The sequence below is a fragment of the Orcinus orca genome, chromosome 1 (genome assembly GCF_937001465.1).
Source record: "Orcinus orca chromosome 1, mOrcOrc1.1, whole genome shotgun sequence".
Taxonomy (NCBI): domain Eukaryota; kingdom Metazoa; phylum Chordata; class Mammalia; order Artiodactyla; family Delphinidae; genus Orcinus; species Orcinus orca.
In genome coordinates, this window is record NC_064559.1 from 169,848,865 (window position 1) to 169,872,607 (window position 23,743).

A 23,743-nucleotide genomic window follows, 5' to 3' on the forward strand; every position below is an offset into this window, starting at 1 on the left:
AATGTATGTGCATGCTTCATCACTTAGAGAGCAGGGTTTCTGATTCATCCATGTGTCCTCTTCTACCCAACACCCCTGCTATACCTTTGCAAAGAATAAACAATAAATTGATGGTAGAAGACAAGCAGAATGAATGTGGACAAATGTCAAAATGGTCTCCTTCCTTTTAACATGAAGGTAATACTGCTTCAGTATTGAGTCACATGTTAGTTCATTCCCAAAAGTACATGAGGTTGCGCTTCTAGCTAGTGTTGCTCCTTGGACCATGCACTCCTGGAACACCTAGCAGGGGCTCAACCTGCTAGGCAAAGCTAACCTAAAGATTGAAATCACAAGAGGCTGGCTCTAGGGTGTAGGATGGACAGGAAAAGGACAGGAGGAAATTTTGCAGGATGACAGCAATGCTCTATCTTTTGATTGATACTGGTAACAAGGGTGTAAACAAATGTCAAAACTCATCTAAATGTATACTTGAAATCTGTGGGGTTTTTTATTGGGTATAATTATATCTCAATAAAAGTAAATAAATAAATAGTACTTGCCAGAATTCCACAAAGATACACTGTTTACAACAACAACTACAAAATAGGAAATGACAGCAATAACACCCATTCCTGTAGTCTCCTTCCTATTTGGGAGAGCACAGACTCCTTAAGCCATCTTGATAGTATTTAATGTACCAGAGAGCCTTCACTAGTTAATGCCTTGTGGGCACTCAATAGCCCAAAATGTCATCATGCTACTGGAAAGCTACACCACCAGAAACACTGAGGATTCACAGACCCACAATAATGGAGGAATTTTCCCTATCATTCATCCCTCAAGTTGCCATAGATAACTTCCTCATCTCCCCCTCCCCATTACAGAGGGCCTCATTCGAGCAGCAGTATACTACAGATAGAGCCTTAGGAAAATATATTGAATCAGTATACAAGGGGACAGTGATATTTGGGGTCTCTCCAAGATCCTGGAAGATGGCTGCCTTCCTTCAAAGAAACCAGACATGTATCAGAACAGAGATATATACAAGATCATCTTTAAGAGCTGGAACAGCCTAGAGGTAATTATACTAATTATGGCTAATTATACTAAGTATCAGAAAGTATTAAAAGTAATGGAACTACAGTAGGAAGGCCAGAACCAGAACCAGAAAGCCAGAATAGAAGTTTTGCTGATCAACAGATTAGACCTGTTTGGTTCTTGTAATAGGTATGTCTCTAACACAGAGATACTGCATCTTGATATCAATGTCTGATTAAATATCTATAATATAATATATAACTCCCTTTAGTCTGCTTCTGCTTATAAATTTGGCATCCCATATAGCTTGCTTTCAGAGACTATATGTACTAATGCACTAATGAGATAGGCTAAATATGCAGTCTCCTTAACAGTTATATATCTTGTTATGAATAAATTTGAAAATTAGCTTAGGTAATAGTTACCACAATGTACATTTAGTGAATATTATTATATGTCAAACACTGTCATAAACTTTAGCTTTTTGTTAATATTTACTGAGCACTTATATGCCAGACACTGTGCTAGTGCTTTAAATATAATATTAATTAATTCTCACATCAATCTTATGATATAGGTTCTTTTATTATATCCATTTTGTAATTGAGAAAATAAAGGCTCAGAAAGTTTTATGTAACCTGCCCATGGACTCACATATAATAAGTGGGATAGAGAGGATTCCCATCCAGGTCTGACTCTATAAACGCCATGCATTCTACCAGTTACTATAGATCTGGTTAATTTAAGTTTTCTTTCAAAGATTTTCTGAGCCACAAAGGCTGAGTGTCAAATCAGTGATCCTTCTGAACTCAACAGTATAACTGCCACCCTACAAATTCTCGCAGCAATACTTCAGAGGGTGGTACCCCTGCTTCTGAACTATTGCTGGCATGTAAACCCCTACGTCATTAGATAACAGATACAGGTCCACATCTCTTATCTGAGACTTTCAGATCAAATGTGTTTTGAAATTCACAATTTTTGAAAAGTAATATACATATAGTACATAAACTGTGTCACACCTGCAGTGGAGTCTGAAGTATTAAGCATTTAATTAATTTCACAATTCAGCAAACTACTATTTAGGTAGTACAACATATATTTACACTAAGTATGACAGAGATTATAAATAGCCACACAGTTCAAGACAGGCTTTACTTCCAAATGAAAATATAATAAATTTAGAAAAAAAACTTCTGGAATTCAGAGACTGAGGGATTTCAGAATTATGGGTAAAGGACTGTAGACCTGTATTTTGATCTAGTGAAATCTTACATTGTAAAGTCCCAGGTCTCTCACTATTTCTTAAAAAGGACATTTTATCTTCAAGTCAGAATTTCAGGCCAGTAGAAAGAGAACCACTTTCACAGGGTTTAATTAAGCACAGCTATGATGGCAGGGATTGCGCATCCTTTCTAAGAAAAAGTTAAATATTAAATACTAACTAGTAGCCTAAGTGCTACAAATTACTTAAGGTATGTTAATATATATTGGACCTCAATGTATATTTCCTATGTTTGTTTAGTTTTTCAAATACTGCCCAAAATACTAAATAGTGATTAATGTTATTTCACAAAAAAGTGATTGAAAGAAATGATGGGGGTGTGTTAAACTCCAGGTGGTTTATGCTGTATATTAGTACTTCTCTCACCAAACTGTGCAGTGATAATCCATTATCATCATTCAACTCCACTTTTCTATTAAAAATTGCCAAGAATGTTTCTCCTTATTTGGAAAAGACTAAGTCAGGGCCCAAGATAATAAGATAATGGAAAGATGAACAGCAAGAAAAGCACTACGAAGATGGGAAAATTTGTACAATGCAAAATTTTTTTAACATCTTTATTGGAGTATAATTGCTTTACATTGTTGTGTTAGCTTCTGCTGTATAACAAAGTGAATCAGCTATACGCATACATATATACCCATATCCCCTCCCTCTTGCATCTCCCTCCCACCCTCCCTATCTCACCCTGCTAGGTGGTCACAAAGCACCGAGCTGATGTCCCTGTGCTATGCAGCTGCTTCCCACTAGTTATCTCTTTTACATTTGGTGGTGTATATATGTCCATGCCACGCTCTCACTTCGTCCCAGCTTACCCTTCCCCCTCCCCGTGTCCTCAAGTCCATTCTCTACGTCTGCGTCTTTATTCCTGTCCTGCCCCTAGGTCCTTCAGAACCACTTTTTTTGTTGTTGTTAGATTCCATATATATGTGTTAGCATACGGTATATGTTTTTCTCTTTCTGACTTACTTCACTCTGTATGACAGACTCTAGGTCCATCCACCTCACTACAAATAACTCAATTTCGTTTCTTTTTATGGTTGAGTAATATTCCATTGTATACATGTGCCACATCTTCTTTATCCTTTCATCTGTTAATGGACACTTAGGTTGCTTCCATGTCCTGGCTATTGTAAACAGTACTGCAATGAACACTGCAGTACATGTCTCTTTTTGAATTATGGTTTTCTCAGGGTATATGCCCAGTAATGGGATTGCTGGGTCATATGGTAGTTCTATTGCTAGTTTTTAAAGGAACTTCCACACTGTTCTCCATAGTGGTTGTATCAATTTACATTCCCACCAACAGTGCAAGAGGGTTCCCTTTTCTCCACACCCTCTCCAGCATTTATTGTTTGTAGATTTTTTTGGTGAAATGCAAATTTTTTGTGTTGTTCTTGTATTGCCAGAACAATAGCCAGAACCATGGATTTTTGAAGTCTTAGTCCTAATTCTAAAACTCATCCTTCAGGTCCCAAATTAGAATGAGGCTATGCTCCAAAAGCTCCTTGTTCAAATTTAGGGTTTAGAACCCAGAACAAATTTTTGCAAAGAAACTGTTAAAAATGGTTCCCAGGTTAGCTAGGAAAAGCACTCAAAATACAGCATGTGAATATCAAAAGATATGGGGAAAGTTGTTATAAATTCAAACATTGCCTAAGAAATTATTTTCTTAAAGAATTTCTCTTAGATGTTGGTGCTCAAGGGAAAGCAGGATTATGAGCAAGAATAAGGAAGTAGGTCAAGAATTCAAGAACTATGCCAAAGGGCTTAAGAAACTTTCAAGGACTTGAGAAGTCAATGATCTGCAATAGACATACTTTACTTTTATAATCAAGAGGGAAAAAAACACTTTTTAAAAAGGCAATTTAAAAACACTCATTCTTTTTTTTTTTTACATCTTTATTGGAGTATAATTGCTTTACAATTCTGTGTTAGTTTCTGCTTTATAACAAAGTGAATCAGTTATATATATACATATGTTCCCATATCTCTTCCCTCTTGCATCTCCCTCCCTCCCACCCTCCCTATCCCACCCCTCCAGGTGGTCACAAAGCACCGAGATGATCTCCCTGTGCTATGCAGCTGCCTCCCACCAGCTATCTACCTTACGTTTGGTACTGTATATATGTCCATGCCTCTCTCTCGCTTTGTCACAGCTTACCCTTCCCCCTCCCCATATCCTCAAGTCCATTCTCTAGTAGGTCTGTGTCTTTATTCCTGTCTTACCCCTAGGTTCTTCATGACATTTTTTTTTTTTAATTCCTTATATATGTGTTAGCATACGGTATTTGTCTTTCTCTTTCTGACTTACTTCACTCTGTATGACAGACTCTAGGTCTATCCACCTCATTACAAACAGCTCAATTTCGTTTCTTTTTATGGCTGAGTAATAATCCATTGTATATATGTGCCACATCTTTATCCATTCATCCGATGATGGACACTTAGGTTGTTTCCATCTCTGGGCTATTGTAAATAGAGCTGCAATGAACATTTTGGTACATGACTCTTTTTGAATTATGGTTTTCTCAGGGTATATGCCCAGTAGTGGGATTGCTGGGTCATATGGTAGTTCTATTTGTAGTTAAAAACACTCATTCTGAACAGACTTGTGGTTGCCAAAAGGGAGAAGGGGTGGGGAAGGGATGGATTAGGAATTTTGGGTTAGAAGCTGCCAACTATTATATATAGAATACATAAACAACAAGGTCCTACTGTATAGCACAGGGAATTATATTCAATATCCTGTGATAAACCATAATGGAAAAGAATAAAAAAAGAATGTATATATATGTATATCTAAGTCACTTTGCTGTACAGCAGAAATTAATACAATACTGTAAATCAACTATAATTCAATCAAAAAATAAAAAAGGGGTTTCCCTGGTGGTGCAGTGGTTGACAGTCCGCCTGCCGATGCAGGGGACGTGGGTTCGTGCCCCGGTCCGGGAGGACCCCACGTGCCGCGAAGCGGCTGGGCCCGTGAGCCATGGTCGCTGAGCCTGCGCGTCCGGAGCCTGTGCTCCGCGACGGGAGAGGCCACGGCGATGAGAGACCCGCATACAGCAAAAAAAAAAATCAAAATTAAAAATTAAAAAAATAAAAATTAAAAAAATTTTAGAAAGAATAAAAACACTCATTCTTTATCAGGTCTAATTAACATGCAAGCACAGAACAGAATGGTGGGCTGGTCACAAAGGATATCATCACCTATCTGAAATTTACACTTCATCCTCTTCTGCGCGACTAAAATTTCAAAGTAGAATTAGCTTCAAGAATTTGCCACTACATTTCTGTGCTCACATTTTGTGAATTAAAAAAATCATCAATCAACAAATTCTAAGACTTAGTATCTGCTTCTCCTCCCCTTCTCTAGTAGGCTTTCGGTGAACTGGAATGGAAGAAGAGTTTTTTGTTTATCCTTGGCACTTCAAAGGGGATGATTTAAGTCCCTATCTTACAACTTAGATGTAAAAGGATTCAGTACTTTTTAATGATTAATCAATGCAGTTTGCACTTTAGAAGAGCCTCTGAAGAACATTTATTTCATTGTGATAATGATGTAAATTAGTTTTTACCTGTAAGCAGACTAGTGATAACTTGGGTTTATTTTCATTTTAAAATATCAATGCTAGCACAATTCAGGATCCGCAGACAGAAAGAACATTCTATCTGGAGTCGGAAGGCTTAATCACGTACAGAGAAACTACCGTGTGATCTCTTACGTCTCAATTTCTTCATGTGTAAAGGAAGTAAAAACTATTTCACACTATTGTTCATTCCATAAATATTTATTGAATACTCACTAAGTGCCAGGCACTGCTCTAGATACTAAAGACAAAATGATGAACATAAGTCTCTGTTGTCATGGAACAGAGACTTACATTCCAGAGGGAATGCTTACATTCCAGAGGGAAATAGACATAAACAAACAAAATAATTTTAGCAGCTAACAAGAAATGCTATGAAAAAATAAAACAAGACCATTGTGCTAGTGACTGACAGTGAGGTCTACTTTAGATGGTTGTTAAGGAAAGACTTCTCTGAGCAGTGACGCCTAAATGAAGACCTGTACACCAACAAGGAATCAGCCATGGTACAGCCATGGGGTAATATCAGTTCCAGGAAGCCAGAAAATATATGCAAAGGCCTGAGGCAGGAACAAGTTTGAGGTGTTTTAGGAACACACAAAAAAAGCTAGAGTGGATAGAGAGTGGTGAGCAAAAGGTTTACTGTAGAAAGGTAAGTGGAGAAAGATCATAAAGCCATAAGTCATAGTAAAGAGTTTGGATTTTTTTCCTATAGTCTAATATTAGAGAATTTTAAGCAGGGGGAAAAACATGATCTTTTTTTTTTTTCCTTTTTTTTAAAGATCACTTGGGCTGTTGATAGAAAATGGACTTTAGAGCACAAAAAAGGAAACAAAGAGAACAGTTATGAGGTTTTTGCGATAGACCAAGTGAGACATTATGGTGATTTATATGCGATAGTGGTAGCAAGAAAAAATGGGAGAAGTTATGAGGCTTAATGAGGCAATGTATTTGACAATATTAGAAAATACCTATGACAATGATTAATATAGTAGAGGCTTGTGGCACACTGTATTTTCCAAAAATGGCCTATAATAGTATTTCTCATCCCACAAGCTCTTCTAGAACTTTGCCACTCCCTCATTAAGAAGTGGAGTCTTTTGGGGCTTCCCTGGTGGCACAGTGGTTGAGAGTCTGCCTGCCAATGCAGGGGACACGGGTTCGAGCCCTGGTCTGGGAAGATCCCACATGCCGCGGAGCAACTAGGCCTGTGAGCCACAACTACTGAGCCTGCGCGTCTGAAGCCTGTGCTCCACAACAAGAGAGGCCGCGACAGTGAGAGGCCCGCGCACCACGATGAAGAGTGGCCCCCGCTCGCCGCAACTAGAGAAAGCCCTCGCACAGAAATGAAGACCCAACACAGCCAAAAATAAATAAATAAATTTATAAAAAAAAAAAAAAAAAAAGAAGTGGAGTCTTTTGTTTGTGGGTGGGTCTTTGTAACTGCCTTAACCTAGCAGACTGGGTGGGACATAATACAAATTATTGTACATTCTCTTCCAGCATCACAAACAGCATGGGAATCTTAATCTCCCAAAGCCAGATGACTGAGATCTCATTACGTAAGGATGAAGGAAAAGTGATATCCTTTGTTCATTTTGCTACTTGAAGAAATGCAATACAAAATGGTACAACAAATTATATAGAAAACTTTTAATAAAATGCTCTTAGGTTGTAGAATATCATGTATAAAATGATTCCATTTGTACAAAATACACATAAATGTGTATATAAGCACAGAGTTGCTAGGAAAGCTATTCTCCAAAACACAGCTAGTAGGATTTCCGGTAGAACTTTCCTTCCTTCTACCTAATACAGTTTTCGCTATTGTTTCAATTTTTAAAAATTAAGATTATGTTGTCATCTCTTCAAGAACAATAAAACTATTTTTAAAGCTTTAAAATAAAGAGTAATGTCAAATTCTGCAGAGAGAGCGATATTAAAACTAAGGGTAAAAAGCACCCACTGGGTTTAGCAACAAAGCTATCATTGGAGACCTTTGCCAGGATTTTCAGTGAAATCTGGAGGTAAAAAGATTGCTGTAAGGTAAATGCAAGATGGATGAATAAAGACAGACAATGTAGAAGACTCTTCCAATAGGTTCACCTATCCTGAAGAAGAGAGGTTAGGATAGTATTTCCAGGGAGACACAGAATTAGCAGAGATATTTTTCAACTTGGGAGAGATACAGTCCATGTTAATTTGTTAATGAAAAAGCCAGTAGATCCTAAAATTCATATAGAAATTCAAGGAAACCAGAATAGCCAAAACATCTTGAAAAAGAACAAAGCTAAAGTCCTTACACTTCCCAATTTCAAAACTTACTACAAAGCTACAGTAATTGAAATAGTGTGACACTGGCATAAGAATAGACATAAAGATCCATGGAATAGAACTGAGGGTCCAGAAATAAGTCTTCACATGGTTTATGGTTAACTGATTTTCAACAAGAGTGTCAAGACAATTCAATGGAGAAAAAATAGTGTTTTCAATATATGGTGCTAGAATAACTGGTTACCCACATGCAAAAGAATAATAAAAATAATAAAGAATATAAAGTTTTTTAAAAATAATGTGACCCTTAGCTCACACCATATACAAAAATTAATTCAAAATGGATCAAAGATCTAAATGCAAGAGCTAAAACTAAAAAACTCTTAGAAGAAAACTTGGGAATAAAACTTTGTGACCTTAGATTAAGCAATGGTTTTCCAGATATACCACCAAAAGCACAAGCAACAAAAGATAAATTAGAGTCAAATTAAAAAATTTTTGTGCTTCAAAGGACACTATCAAGAAAGTAAAAAGACAACCCACAGAAAGGGAGAAAATATTTGAAAATCAGGTATCTCATAAGGGACTTGTACTTAGAATATATAAAAAATTCTTACAACAAAGACAACCCAATTTAAAAATGGGCAAAGGACCCAAATAGATATTTCTCTTAATAAGATTTACAAACAGCCATTAAGCACACAAAAAGATGCTCAACATCAATAGTCACCAGGGAAACACAAATCAAAATATAGTAAGATACTACTTCACACCCACTAGGATGGCTATAATCAAAATGACAGACAATAACAAATTGTTGGCAAGGATGCAGAGCAACTGGAACCCTTATACCCCTAGTGGGAATGTAAAAAGGTGCAGCTGCTTTGGAAAACAGTCTGGCAGTTCCTCAAAAAGTTAAACAGAGTTACCGTATGACCTGGCAATTCCACTCCTAGATATATATCCAAGAAAAATGAAATATATTTGGAGATATATATCCAAATATATATCCACTCCTAGATATATATCCAAGAAAAATGAAAACATATGTCCACACCAAAACTTATGTACACAAGCGTTCACAGTATCATTAATCATAATACCCAAAATGTGGAAACAACTGAAATGTTCATCAGCTAATGAACGAATAAATAAAATGTGCAATATACATATAACAGAACATGCAGCAATAAAAAGCACTGATATATGCTACAATATGGATGGACCTTGAAAACACCATGTTAAATGAAAGAAGCCATATTAGAATTATTTAAAGAATACTTTAATAATATGATTCTATTTATATGAAATGTCCAAAAGAGGCAAATCTACAGAGACTGAAAGTAGATTAGTGGTTGCCTAGGGCTAGGGGTGAAATACTGGAAGTGACTGTTAATAGAAATAGGGTTTCTTTTAGGGGTAATGAAAATTTTCTAAAATTGATTGTGGATATGGTTATACACTTCTGTGAATAAACTAAAAATAAAAAGCTCATTGAACTGTATCTTTCAAAGAGATGGTATATGTATTAATATCTCAATAAAAAATGAAAAGCACCAGGCAACCTAAAAATTTACTAAAATTTTCCATATGAAATTGTTACAACTATGATGTTTAGTTGTTATACGGCAAAATAAATATTCTTAAAATAAACAACAAAAGTCTGTACATAGAAAGGAAGAAGTTGAAGACATACAGGAGAGAGGGAGGAAAGCAGAAAAAGGAGAAAATCTATAGACTGAGATCCTCAAAAAATGTGTGAGCAGATGAAATCCAGAACACCCAAGGATTACCTCTTCCATCATGACAAAGAAGGATAGGCAGGAAAGTAAGTATACCAACAGGTGGGAGTACGAGCAGTTGAGAGTGTTTCCACCAAATGGACTCTATTGTCTCTGGGAAGCATGGCATCTTCTACAAGTGATGGAGGAAAGAGGAGGATTGAGAGAGACTGTAGAGATAGTTGCCAGAGTGACAAACCAAATATTCACCCAATATTTTATTTGCCCATCTGTGCCATAAGAGTAATGTTAAAATAAATTAAATTAAATAAGTGGACAATCTTAGGATGAAAGCTTAATGTGAACAAAACTCTGGGACACAGAATATCAACTTTCATAATAATCTTTGTCATGTGAATGGGAAAAAATTAATTATGAATACCTCAAAATACTTTCCTTGAATATGATTCCATTTATATGATTCCATGTATCATGTAAACTTAACTTTTGCAAAAAAACTCTCCAGAAAGTGGGCATAGAGGGAACCTACCTCAACATAATAAAGGCCATATACCACAAACCCACAGCAAACATCATTCTCAATGGTGAAAAACTGAAAGCATTTCGTCTAAGATCAGGAACAAGACAAGGATGTCCACTCTCACCACTATTATTCAACATAGTTTTGGAAGTCCTAGCTACGGCAATCAGAGAAGAAAAAGAAATAAAAGGAATACAAATTGGAAAAGAAGTAAAACTGTCACTGCTTGCAGGTGACATACTATACACAGAGAATCCTAAAAATGCCACCAGAAAACTACTAGAGCTAATCAATGAATTTGGTAAAGTTGCAGGAAACAAAATTAATGCACAGAAATCTCTTGCATTCCTATACACTAATGATGAAAAATCTGAAAGAGAAATTAAGGAAACACTCCCATTTACCACTGCAACAAAAAGAATAAAATACCTAGGAATAAACCTACCTAGGGAGACAAAAGACCTGTATGCAGCGAACTATAAGACACTGATGAAAGAAATTAAAGATGATACAAACAGATGGAGAGATATACCATGTTCTTGGATTGGAAGAATCAATATTGTGAAAATGACTATACTACCCAAAGCAATCTACAGATTCAATGCAATCCCTATCAAATTACCAATGGCATTTTTTATGGAACTAGAACAAAAAGTCTTAAAATTTGTATGGAGACACAAAAGACCCCGAATAGTCAAAGCAGTCTGGAGGGAAAAAAACGGAGCTGGAGGAATCAGACTCCTTGACTGACGAGAGTATTCAAGGAAAGTAAAAGATATAAAATTTCCATATACTTCTTCCCACTGGTTCTACTTACGCTCTTAGGAGGCTTCTTTCTTTTCTTTTCAGGGCATTTAGATTAGATACAATTTTTCTTCTGTTCCTTTTACAATTCTAAAACTACTATATTAAGATTTGGATTATTACTATGTACCATGTAAGCTTAATAAAAATCATATTTGATATATTCAAAAACAGTTTATTTAGAAAAGTATAAATTCACTTTTAATTGTTTGATGTGAGTGGTGCTGATATCTTTCTAGGAGAATCTGAGACTCCCTCCTTTACATCTTTGCAAGAGAAACACATATACTTAAGCTCTTCAAAAACCTAAAATCCAAGAATTAGATGACAGATTTCTTTTTTAATCACCTTCCAGACATTGCTAAGGATTGCCAAATAACATTTAAATGTGTTTAGGTTACCAGTGGTTTTGAAATTCAAAGTCACTATGAGTCTGTTTCAGTCAGCATGTAACAGCAAAGAACATATTATTTCTCTAATGATTCCTTTTACAAAGACTACCTTGACTGGCCCTGATAACTTACTAACTCACTATTTCTAACATTCTCTCCAAAGTGTTATAAAAACAATACAAATCAAGAAATAGTGTTAAATATTTATGGGTAATGACTAAACAAATCATATTTTATAATCTCAACTAGTTCCTTATACAACCTGATTAATCTTCAACATGTCCCTAGTTATTCCTTTTTCCAGTTCCCATGGCCGTTGATCTAAATGTTTACTACATTCCTTAAATCTTGACTCTACTCTCATTTTTAACATGGACCCTGCTTCCTATCCCTACAACATTTAAGCATACTCCTACCTTAGAAACCCCTTCCCCTCAATTCCATATTCTTCTCTGCCTCTTTCACAATGAAACATCTTGAGTAATCTACACTCATTTTCTCCACTTCTTACCTCCTATTTAGTCTTCAAACCACTCTAATCTGGCTTCCACACCCACGACTCCATGGAAACTTCTCTCTTTGAGGGCGTCAGTGATGTTCAAATTGATCAATCCAATGGATATTTTTAAGATTTCATCTATTCAATTCTCTCAATAGTATTCAAGGCAACTCACTATTCCCAGCTTGACTGCCACATTCTTCTGGTTTTTCTCTGATACCTCTGGCTGTCCCTTTTCACTCTCCTGTGCAGGCTCTTTTCTCTGCCAATCCCTTAAATATGACTGTGATGGCTTAAAATCCCTCCACAAATTCTTTGACACTCCTTTCAAAAGGTAGAGCCTAATTCTCCTGCCCATGCCTAAAATTCCCATCCCCATGAGCATATGAGCTGAACTTAATGATTCGTTTCTAATGAACAGAATAAGTCAGAAGTGATGTCCTCAGACCAGGTCATACTAAGCACTTTGGCTTCCTCCTGGCTCTCACTTGGATTACTCCTTCTGAGTGAAGCCAGATGCTCTATCATGATGACACTCATGTAGCCTAACGGAGAGGTTGGCTGGTGAGGAACTGAGGCCACCTTCCAACAGCCAGCAAGAAACTAAGGCTTTCTGCCAACAGTCGTGATTGTGAGTCATCTTGGAAGCAAATCCTCCAACTCCAGTCAAGCCTTTCAGGTGACTGCAAACCTAGCCAATGTCTTGACTGTAACTTCATGAGAGACTCTGAGGCAGAACCACCTAGCTAAGTCACTCCCAAAGTTCTGAGCCACAGAAACTATGCAATAATAAATATTTGTTTTAAGTGGCTAAAATTGTGGGTAATTTGTTACAACGCAATAGATATCTAATCCAACGGTGTTTCTCAGTGTTCTATTCAAAGCTCTCTATTATTCCCACTCACTCTCTCAACTCTCCATTTGTGTAAAGCTAATATTTACCTGTAACCCAGATTTTTTCCTAAGTTCCAGACTACACAATATCTTTACATCAATTTCAACATGCCCCAAAGCAACCACCTTTCTCACCTCAACCTATACTTCTTATCCTTCCTATCATCATTCATCAAAGGAAATCTAAAATCCTGGATTTCATCAGACTCCTCCTCCCCTTTCACTCACATCCAATCAATCACTGAAATCCTGTCAATATGACTTCATTATTTTTCTGTAACCATAGTATTCTTTAAAGAATACAAATCTTACCTGAAGCTACTGATCAATTTTAAAACTCAGAGAGGCAACCAGACATCATGTGCCACTTGATGTACAGGTTTCCCCTGCTACCTGAAAGTACAGTGTTCCTATGAAACCTTCCTGAAATGGCATAAAGCAAAGAAGCAATAACCTTAGGACACATCTTTCTAACGGATGCACAAAATAAAACCAAGGTAAAGCAAAGATGCTCACAGACACAGTTCAAAGCTATGGCAGTTTGATGCTGTGTAGTTCCCAGGGACGGAGATTACTGGCGCCACTCTTGCTGCTTGGGGTACTCACTGCCTCTATAACAGCTCACTGCAAAAAAAAACCTCTGAATGCTATTTTTGCTTTTCACCTATTTTCCATAAAAGCAAAAATCCTCTTCGGATTTCTTCTGGTTAGCAAAAACAGGTAATAATATAGGTCTTTCCTCAAAGTGAAGTGGGGTAAAGCAAACTCTCAAAAAGCGGGAGATACCTGTAATATGTTCCACCTACAAAGTATTCCTGCCCAAAGGAAAAAAAAAAGTTAAGCTTCTAGCTCTAATTATAAGTTTATAGGAAACACGGAGGACAAAGGAACATGTATAAACATACCACAAGAATATTATCAGCAAAATTCAGAATGTAGAAAATTTACAGAATAATTTGCTGTCTTCAGTCAATGAATGGCAGGACTTCCCTGGTGGCACAGTGGTTAAGAATCCGCCTGCTAATGCAGGGGACATGGGTTCAAGCCCTGGTCCGGGAAGATCCCACATGCCACGGAGCAACTAAGCCCGTGCACCACAACTACTGAGCCTGAGCTCTAGAGCCCGCAAGCCACAACTACTGAGCCCACGCATCACAACTACTGAAGCCCACATGCCCTAGAGCCTGCGCGCCGCAACTTCTGGGCCTGAGTGCCACAGCTACTGAGCCCACGTGCTGCTACTGAAGCCTGCGCACCTACAGCCCGGCTCTGTAACAAAAGAAGCCACCGTAATGAGAAGCCCAAGCACCACACAAAGAGTAGCGTCTGCTTGCCGCAACTAGGGAAAGCCTGTGTGCAGCAATTAAGACCCAATGCAGCCAAAAAAAATTTTTTAATTGAAAAAAAAGCAAATGAATGACAAAGAAAAAAAGAGGGAAGGAAGACCTATAGAGTAAAAGAGACTCAGTTTTATATGTGGATCTTATTTGGAATCCTGACTCAAATAAACCAACTGGTGAGGGAGAGGCATTTGAGAAAAAAATCAAGGAAATTAAACACTGACTGGATAGTTGAAAATATTAATAAATTATTATTATTATTTAGTTGTAATAATGGTATTGTGATAACATTTTTTAAGAGAGAAACCTTAACATTTAGTAATACATACTGAAATATTCACAAATGAAATAATGAGTTCTGGGATCTGCTTTAAAGTAATCCAGTGGGCTAGGAAGGAGCTATTGGGAGGATTAATAAGACAAGGTTGGCCATATGTTGACATTGTACAAGCTGGATGACAGGAATTCATTTTACTATCCTCTTCTGTGTATGTTTGAAAGAAATTTTCTATAATAAAAGTTTTTTTCTATAACAAAAAGTGCTTACAACACTTAAATGACTTTCCACTGCCCTGGCAGGGTAAAGTTCAAATTCCTTAGCATGGTTGATCAAGAAAGCCTTTCATTATTGGGCCCCTGCTTCTCTCTCCAGCTCCTCTCACCATTGTCCACCACACAGCCCAAACTCCAGGACTAACGAACTCCTTACTCTTGTCTCCTCGAAAAACATTTATTCCCTCTATCTCAAGCACTTTTCTCTCTCTGCTCACATGGCTAATCTCTATTCACCATTCAGGTAACAGCAAACCTACATCTTCTAGGAAACCTTTTCTGACCCTCCAAGACAGAGTCAAGTTACCCACCTCTGCACCTCCCCAAATCCTATGCTTCCCTTATCACAGCTCTTACCTGATCTACACAGCAGTAGACTCTAGGTATCACGAGACTATGGACTATATCCATCTTATTTACTATTTTAACCCTTCTTCTTAGCATAGTGCCTGGCACACAGTACATAATCAATAAACATTTGATAAATTTACAAAAGGCACGACCTCCATTAACTTTCTAACCTTCCAACTCCTCACATATCTATATCTCACATAATCTATATCACGCATCCATGTCTCCCTCAATTTTCTTTCCTTTCTTGTCTTCCTTTGTGATCATGATTCACCTAAAAGGTTGGCTGTCCACACAGTGTTCCCAAATTTATATCCTTAGCCCTCTCTGGGCATCTCACCTAATAAAAATTCAACAAATTCTGTGCTATAATCTAACAGATCTTCATCTCCAGGCCTGACCTATGGCTCCAAATACCTTCTGGACTCAATCTCCTGTTATCTCCCTACACACCTTTACACTGAAGCTGCTCAGAAATTCTCAATATCTTAATGCATTTTATGTTCTCAAGTTTCCCAATTTGTACATATTTCCCACTGCCTGAAATGCCCTTCTTCTCTTCTACCTTTAAGTCTCGGCTCAAATGTCTCTCTAGCCTTTTTTAGGCAATGTGCCCACAGCAGTCTACTCTTACTTCTATTGTAGAATTTACCATATTGTTTTGAAATTATGCTTAGCTGTCTGCTCTGCTAGATTGTGAGGTCCTAGATGGAAGGGACTCTCTCCTTCATGCTTGTACCTCCAACGTATATAGTAAAGTGCCTATTAAAAAGTCCCAGATAAATGCTTGCTGAATGAATAATTGTTTTTAATAATTAAAAGACTGAGCTTGAGCTGAAAAGATTGCCTAATTCTACTTTTCTAAAGAAGGTAATCAGTTTCTCTGTTCCTGTATTGGTCAGAATAATATACAAAACTCTTTTGCAAAAACTGAAAATTTATGTATTATGAAAATAAAAGAAATGTAAAGTAAAAAGACCATCCATTCCCAGAAGATAGGTTTGGGTCTGGGCCCAGGTCCAGAAGAGAAGATCCAGGCTAAGGTGAGGTTTGGGTGAATCTATTTAGTTCACAGCAATTCCTGTGATCCTTTCCAACCCTGAGATTACCCCAATATCAATTCTTGGTACAGGCTGACTCTAAAACAAGGCTAATTTAGTTTAGTCCAGGGTTTTCATGGCCACCCTAGAATAGGCCTGCAACCACAGAGCCAGACCAGAGCCCGAGTGATTTGGGAAACAAGGAATAGAGTAACTTGCTATTTACTGCTCTGGTTAAAATGTTGTGCAACTAATTCAGATACTCCTCCTAGAAGATGCAGATCCAAGTTAACAGCCACACGCAAATCATTAAGATGTACCTTCATCCTTCCAAATCCTAATGTACGGAAACAATGTCCAAGTGTACAGAATTCATTGCCAACATTCAATGTTTCCTATTTTCTCTTTAGGTGAATACTTATCCTTTTCCCATGTCTTTTTCTTTTTCCCCCCGTACGCAGGCCTCTCACTGTTGTGGCCTCTCCCGCTGCAGAGCGCAGGCTCCGGACGCGCAGGTCCAGCGGCCACGGCTCACGGGCCCAGACGCTCCGCGGCATGTGGGATCCTCCTGGACCAGGGCACGAACCCGTGTCCCCTGCATCGGCAGGCAGACTCTCAACCACTGCGCCACCAGGGAAGCCCCTTTTCCCATCTTTACTGGACCTCCTCTAATTTGGGATTGAGTATCATTTTATTTTCACAAGATCATTTTATTTTACAGTATTTCTCTGTGGTTTAGCTGCTGGCAAATACTTTAACACCAAAGAACAAGAAAAAAAGCTTCTAAATATCCATTAGTGAGAAATATGATACCTCCTTCTGCTGGCAGGGATGATGTTTTTATAGTCTAATCTCAGAAGGGAGGATAAGTAATGGGGTGGGGGAAGGTGGCAGGGAAGAAGTATAATTTAAAAAACCGTATTTAACCAGTAAGACAAGGAGAGATTTGTCGAGATATTCAGAAAGTAAAAGGGCAAGGAGGCAGAAAAAGGATATGACAAAGGAAGAAAAACAGGAAAAAAAGAAGATTCTGTCTGCGCTAGGAGTTCCCAAGAACCCCAGCTTGGGGCCTCTCCAGTGTGACCCTAGATTCAGACCCACACAAAGTTGGGATTTGTAGAGTAACTTCATTCCATAGTGCCACTCACTGAAATTACTCTACCTTGAATAGGCTGGAAAGGTTCAAAAGGATTTTCTGATTATCACTTCTACTGAAACCCAATATTACTCTTCATTTATCTGAACTATGGGATTTCATAATTCCAGAGTTTTCAGGATACAATGTTCATTTGCCTCTCTTTCATGGCTACCTAAAGATAATCTTGAACAATGTATTTAAACTTCATTCAGGTTTGGTCTTTTTTTTTCCCTTTAAAAATTATGTAAAGAAAGGAAGTTGATGTTGAAAGTTATACTTGTTACTCCTGCAGGCTTGTCTTTAGTAACTCAAAGATTGCATTTTTCTCCTTCCTGTAGTGAAAGTGAAGTGTAATGGAAAAAGTAAAAAAGCCAGTTATTTAGAACCCTGATAACACTGCTTACTGCTAGCTCTGTGATCTTGAGCAAACTGCTTAAAAGCCAGGAGCCTCAGATTCCAAAACTGTAAAATGGGGATAATGAATACCTACCCTGCAGAATTATCGTGAGTAAAATGAATTAAGGGAACCACTAGACTAGAAGATAAGCTCCACAGAAAAGGAATGATGAATATATTGATCTCTGTTGATTCTTGCTCACGTGCACACGCGTGTGCACACACACCCACACACCCCTAGCCTAAAACAATAACAATTAACATGTAGTAGGCGCTCAATAAATATTGTTTAAATTAACGAAAAAATACTAGCGTCCCCATTTCTCTCATTGACATTAACCCTCCTTCCATAATCAGAATTTTTTTTCCTTCTGTCTTCTATTATTTTCCAAAGTCTTCAGGACATTCTATTTTGTTCTTTTAAGAGGCTTCTTCCCTGTCATTGGCTATTATTAACTAGACCATTAACCATTCAGAGACAGTACTTTTGGAAGTAATTTCTCTAATTCCACCCACCTTCCATTTCTAATGCGTCGGGGGTGGAGGGATAGTCAGAACATAAGATTCATAGCAATTCATGGACCTTCCCACGGCCACTGATTCGTGTTTAACGACACTGAAGCCCTTAACTCGGCCCTTCCCGGAATATAACTTTCAGGAGACATCGCACTATCCAGTCTCTCTTCGCTAACAAGAGAGTCCTGTGTAGGAAATCCTCCGCTCTCAAAAGTTAAGGCGTCGGTCACGCTCGCCTCCCGCGGAATGGAGGCGGGAGTCCTGTGAAGAGACGCTCAACTTGGGCAGACCTGCGAAGGCAAGTCACTTCAGGACCCGGCCAAGCTCGTCAGACCACTGCTCTAAGAAAGCAGCGCTCCTCAATCCCTGGAGGGAAGGTAAGGGGCGCGGCCGTTTACAGGGCCTGGGGGGACAGTACCAAATCCATGATTAACAAGGGGAAACCGCACGTACCGCGCGACCGAACCCCTCAAACCACGACTACAACCACCCACCCACCTACAACAGCACCCCACTCCACCCCCCCAACAAACACCCGACCCTAAGAAACACGGCTCGCCCCCAGCCCATAAATCATAAAGCCGGTGCCCGCTTATTGGCTGAGCCAGCATCTCTTTCACCCTCATTGGCTATTGGGGACGTAAAACCCTCCCCCACGAGGGAGCCCTCCCGTACGGCTGCACCCCCAAGCCTAGCAACCTCTTCCCAGCTACCAAAACGCCTGGTCCCCACCTCCACCCAGGGATCGCGACCCCCGAGGCGCTCGGGGCTTTGCCTCCGAGGACTTACTGTGTAATAGGAGAGCAGCCCTGCATTGTAGTCCAGCACGAACCAACGGTACTGCCAGCCCTTCATTACGTTAGTCCATTTACTCAGCGGCCCTTCCATGATGGACGCCATCTTGGGAGCCGCCAATGACAACAAATTGCCTGACGTCAATCGCCTATAAGGCATTCGGCACGCGGTGGGCGTGGCCGTCGCGGGCAGGGGCGGGGCCAGGGCGGGGCCAGCGGCTCCTTCTCGCCCTGGTGGACTCGCTGACCCCTGGCCCCAGCTATCAAACACAAAAAACGATTTAAAAAAAAAAAAAAGATTTTTTGGGGAGCCTGTTGTGTGTAGGACTCCATACCTGAGATGTGAAGAACTCAAGCATGAATACTGCTGTTAAGATTATTTATTAACATAAATAATTTTACTGCCCATGATGATACCTTACACATCCAAAAGATTTCACATCTGATATTCATTTAAGCAATCATTTCACAAACCCATTCATTTAATAAATACTTTTGGGGGGCTTCCCTTGTGGCGCAGTGGTTGACGGTCCGCCTGCCGATGCAGGGGACACAGGTTTGTGCCCCGGTCCGGGAAGATCCCACATGCCACGGAGCGGCTGGGCCCGTGAGCCATGGCCACCGAGCCTGCGCGTCCGGAGCCTGTGCTCCGCAACGGGAGAGGCCACAACAGTGAGAGGCCCGCGTACCGCAAAATAAATAAATAAAATAAAATAAAACAAATACTTTTTGTTTTGTACTAGATACTCTTAGGCTTTAGGGATTCAGCAGAGACTTCATGATGCGAACAGGAAATAAACAGTAAATTATACAGTATGTTACAATTTGGTAATTTGGAGAAAAATTAAGCAAGGAAAGAAGCAGAGAGTAGGGGCTACAATTTTAAGTTCCCAAACAGAGAAGACCTGAATGAGAAAGTAACTTTTGAGCAAAGACCTAAAGAAAGGGAAGGAGGGAGGCTGGCAAAGGAACAGCAGATTGTTCATTGTGAGTGGAGCAGCGAGCAAGGAGAAAGTAGTTGGAGATAAGGTCAGAAAGTAAGGGGAAATCACATAGAGCCTATAAGGACAATGGAAGTATTGTCCTACATATTGAGACAATGTCTGAGGTCCTGGGAATATGTCCTACATATTGAGACAATGTCTGAGGTCCTTCAGCAACGCTGAAGGAGACAGAAAGGTTCCTTGCTAAGAGCTTAAATTCAGTGATGGAAAGCAGACACTAAACAAGAAAACAAGAAAAATATCTAATAGTGATGAATGCCTTGCAGAGAATTTAAGCTGGGGTAATAGGGAGCCAATGGGTAGCTACTTTATATTAGGTGGCTGTGAGTGGTGCCTCAGGAAATGGCATTTAAATTAAGATGTGAAGGGTAAGAAAAAGGGAACTAAGAAGCAGGGCATTAGCTAAAAGTGGCTGTGAGATCAAGGGAGAGGTTTTCTTTGTCTTTAATTTTTAATTTTTTGCACTTAAAAGTATTTTGTATATTCAGGTACTGTGCTGTGAATCCCTCCTCTTTGCTGATAACAGAAGCTCTAGGATAAAGAATATCACTGAGGGAGCTAAACAGAGAACTTACTTGCTAGCTAATCAAATTGGATGAAGAGCTAAAGTAAGATCAAATTTATTATGCTTGATCTGCTTGATATCTTTTTTCTCAGTTTTATTGAGATATAATTGACATATAACATTGTGTACATTTAAGATATACATGACTTGATATATATGTATATTGTGAAATGATTACCATACTACATTTAGTTAACATCCATCACCCCACCCCATAATTTTTTTTCATGTGATGAGAACTTTTAAGATCTACTCTCTTAGCAACTCTCAAATATACAATACAGTATAGTTAACTATAGTCACCATGCTTTACACTACATTCCCAGATCTTATATATCTCATAACCAGAATTTTTAATCTTTTGACCAACTTTTAGTTTGATGTAGTCCCACTTGTTTATTTTTGCTTTTGCTGCTTTGTGCTTTAAGTGTCATGTCCAAAGAAATCATTGACCAGACCTATTTCAAGAAGCTTTCCCCTGTTTTCTTCTAGAAGTTTTATGGTTTCAGGTCTTACAATTAAGTCTTTAATCCGTTTTGAGTTAATTGTTGTGAGTGGTTTAAAATAAGGGTCTAGTTTTATTCTTCTTCATATGAATTTTCCCAGCACCATTTATTGCAAAGACTACCTTTCCCCCACTGAATGAGCCTTCTTGGCTCCCATGTCAAATATTAGTTGACTGTATATGCATGGGTTTATTTCTGGGCTCTTGATTCTGTTCCACTGATCTATATATGTTTTTAATGGCAGTGTCATACTGTTTTGATTACTATATCTTTGTAATATAGTTTGAAATCAGAAAGTGGGATGCCTCCAGCTATGTTATTCTTTCTCAGGATTGCTTTAGCTAAGCAGACTCTTTTGTGGTTCCAAATGAATTTCAGGATTTTTTTTTTCTATTTCAGTAAAAAATGCCACTGGAATCTTGAGAGAGATTGCATTGAATCTATAAGTGGCTTTGGGTAATATGAACATTTTAACAATATTAATTCTTCCAGTTCATGAACATGAAATAGCTTTCCATTTATCTGTGCCTTCTTCAATTTCTTTCATTAATATTTTATAGTTTGCAGTGTACCGATCTTTCACCTCCTTGGTTAGATTTATTCCTAAATATTTTATTGTTTTTTGTTTCTGTTGAAACTGTGTCCCATAGGGTTAACAGAAGCTGGAGCCTAAACAGAAATCCTTGATTGTATCTTACAGAACAGCAGATAAGGAAACAACTTGTTAGTAACCCCACTGTTTGTAACCTGCCTTTACTGATTAAGTCTGCTGTCAGTTTGTTTGATTTTTTTTTTTCCTTTCTCTAACTGCATACCCTCCAAGCTTCACATAGCCTAGGTAATATATCACTGTACTTCTTAACCATCCCTACAGATAACCTTCTGACATATGGGTCACTACAATAACAGGAGCTTAAGTTGTTTTCCAGAAATTTGGAGTCAGCTCCTGCCCAGTTCAGACTGGCTAAGACTAGTGGGGACCACTGACCCTAAAATTGGGCCTGCTCAGAACACTGAATACCTCACCTTTTCCCTACCTCCAATCACATTTCCCCACACTGAAAACCACCCTGCTTCTTTATCCCATAAATATCACAGGCCTGTCACCCTTGGGGAGACAGGTCTGAAATTTGTTCTTCTGACTCCTCGCTTGGCTTTCTCCTGAATAAACCCTTTCTGTACTGCAAAGCTCCATGTCTCAGTTTGGCTTCCTGCAGGTCAGGCAAACAAACTTGGTTTGATAACGCTATTGTAAATGGGATTGTCATTTTTACGTTTTTTTTTTCAGATAATTTATTGTTAGTGTATGGAAACACTACTGATTTTTGTATATTGATTGTATCCTGTAACTTTACTGAATTTGGCAATTAGATCTAACTTTATTTTGTGAAGTCTTTAGGATTTTCTGTATATAAAATCATGTCATCTGCAAATGGAGAAAATTTTACTTCTTCCTTTCTGATTTGGATGCCTTTTATTTCTTTTTCTTGCCCGATTTCTCTGGCAAGGACTTCCAGTACTATGTTGAATAGGAGTGGTGAGAGTGCACACCCTTGTCTTGTTCCTGATCTTTGAGTAAAAACTTTCAAGCTTTCACCATTTAGTATGATGTTAGCTGTGGGTTTGTCATACATGGCCTTTATGACATTGCAGTATATTCCTTCCATACCGAATTTGTTGAGAGTTTTAATCATGAATGAATGTTGAACTTTGCCAAATGCTTTTTCTACATTTATTGTGATGATCATATAATTTTTACTTTTCATTTTATTAATGTGATGTGTCATGTTTATTAATTTGCTTGTTGAACCATCCTTGCACCCCCAAAATGAATCTCACTTAATTGCTGTGTATGATTGTTTTGATGTGCGGTTGAATTTGATCTGCTAGTATCTTGTTGAGAATTTTTGCTTCTATATTCAGAGGGATATTGGCCTAAAGTTTTTTTGTTTGTTTGTTTTCATGTAGTGTCTGTGTCTGGCTTTGATATCAAGATAGTGCTGGCCTTGTAAAATGAGTCTTGGAGTGTTCCCTTCTGTTCGGTTTTTTTGAAGGGTTGAGAAGGATTGGCATTAATTTTTCTTTGAATGTTTGGTGAAATTCACCAGTAAAAACAGGAGCTATACTTCATCCGTAGTAATAAGTATGGGAGAGCAGTGAGTATGGGTTCAAATGCCATGGATTGGTAGTTTGGTGGTAGAGAAATAAATAAGCTTCTATCTGCTTTTAGTTGAGGAGAGGCTCAAAGCTTAGTGGTAGGAATGTGGACTCTAATGCCACAGTACCTAGGTTTGAATCCTCAGGCCCATTAGTTAGTAGCTATATGATATTAGGCAAGTTTTCTAACTTCTCTGTGCCTCAGTTTCTCCATCTTTAAAATGTTGATAATAAAAAGTTGTCTTCAGGATTAAATGAGCTCACACATGTAAAGACCTTAGAACAGTACCTGGTAGATACTGAACGCTCAATATATGTTAGTTTTTAGAATTTTCTGAAGAAAATGTGGCATGAAAAAAGA

At 38.4% G+C, this 23,743-nt stretch overlaps 1 protein-coding gene across 5 annotated transcripts in view; it reads right to left on the minus strand.

Moving 5' to 3' along the window:
- The window catches only part of OSBPL9 (oxysterol binding protein like 9), a 167,526-nt gene extending 148,226 nt beyond the window's left edge, over positions 1–19,300 (minus strand). For 4 of the 5 annotated variants that reach the window (XM_004273865.4, XM_004273866.4, XM_004273864.2 and 1 more), the window contains exon 1: positions 19,146–19,299. In XM_004273865.4, coding sequence (XP_004273913.2) covers positions 19,146–19,256 — 111 coding nt within the window. In that variant the 5' untranslated portion in view covers positions 19,257–19,299. Of the gene's footprint in view, positions 1–19,145 lie in introns of all 5 variants that reach the window. The other variant, XM_049700106.1, reaches the window with a different exon arrangement.
- Between the last annotated feature and the right edge of the window lie 4,443 nt (positions 19,301–23,743).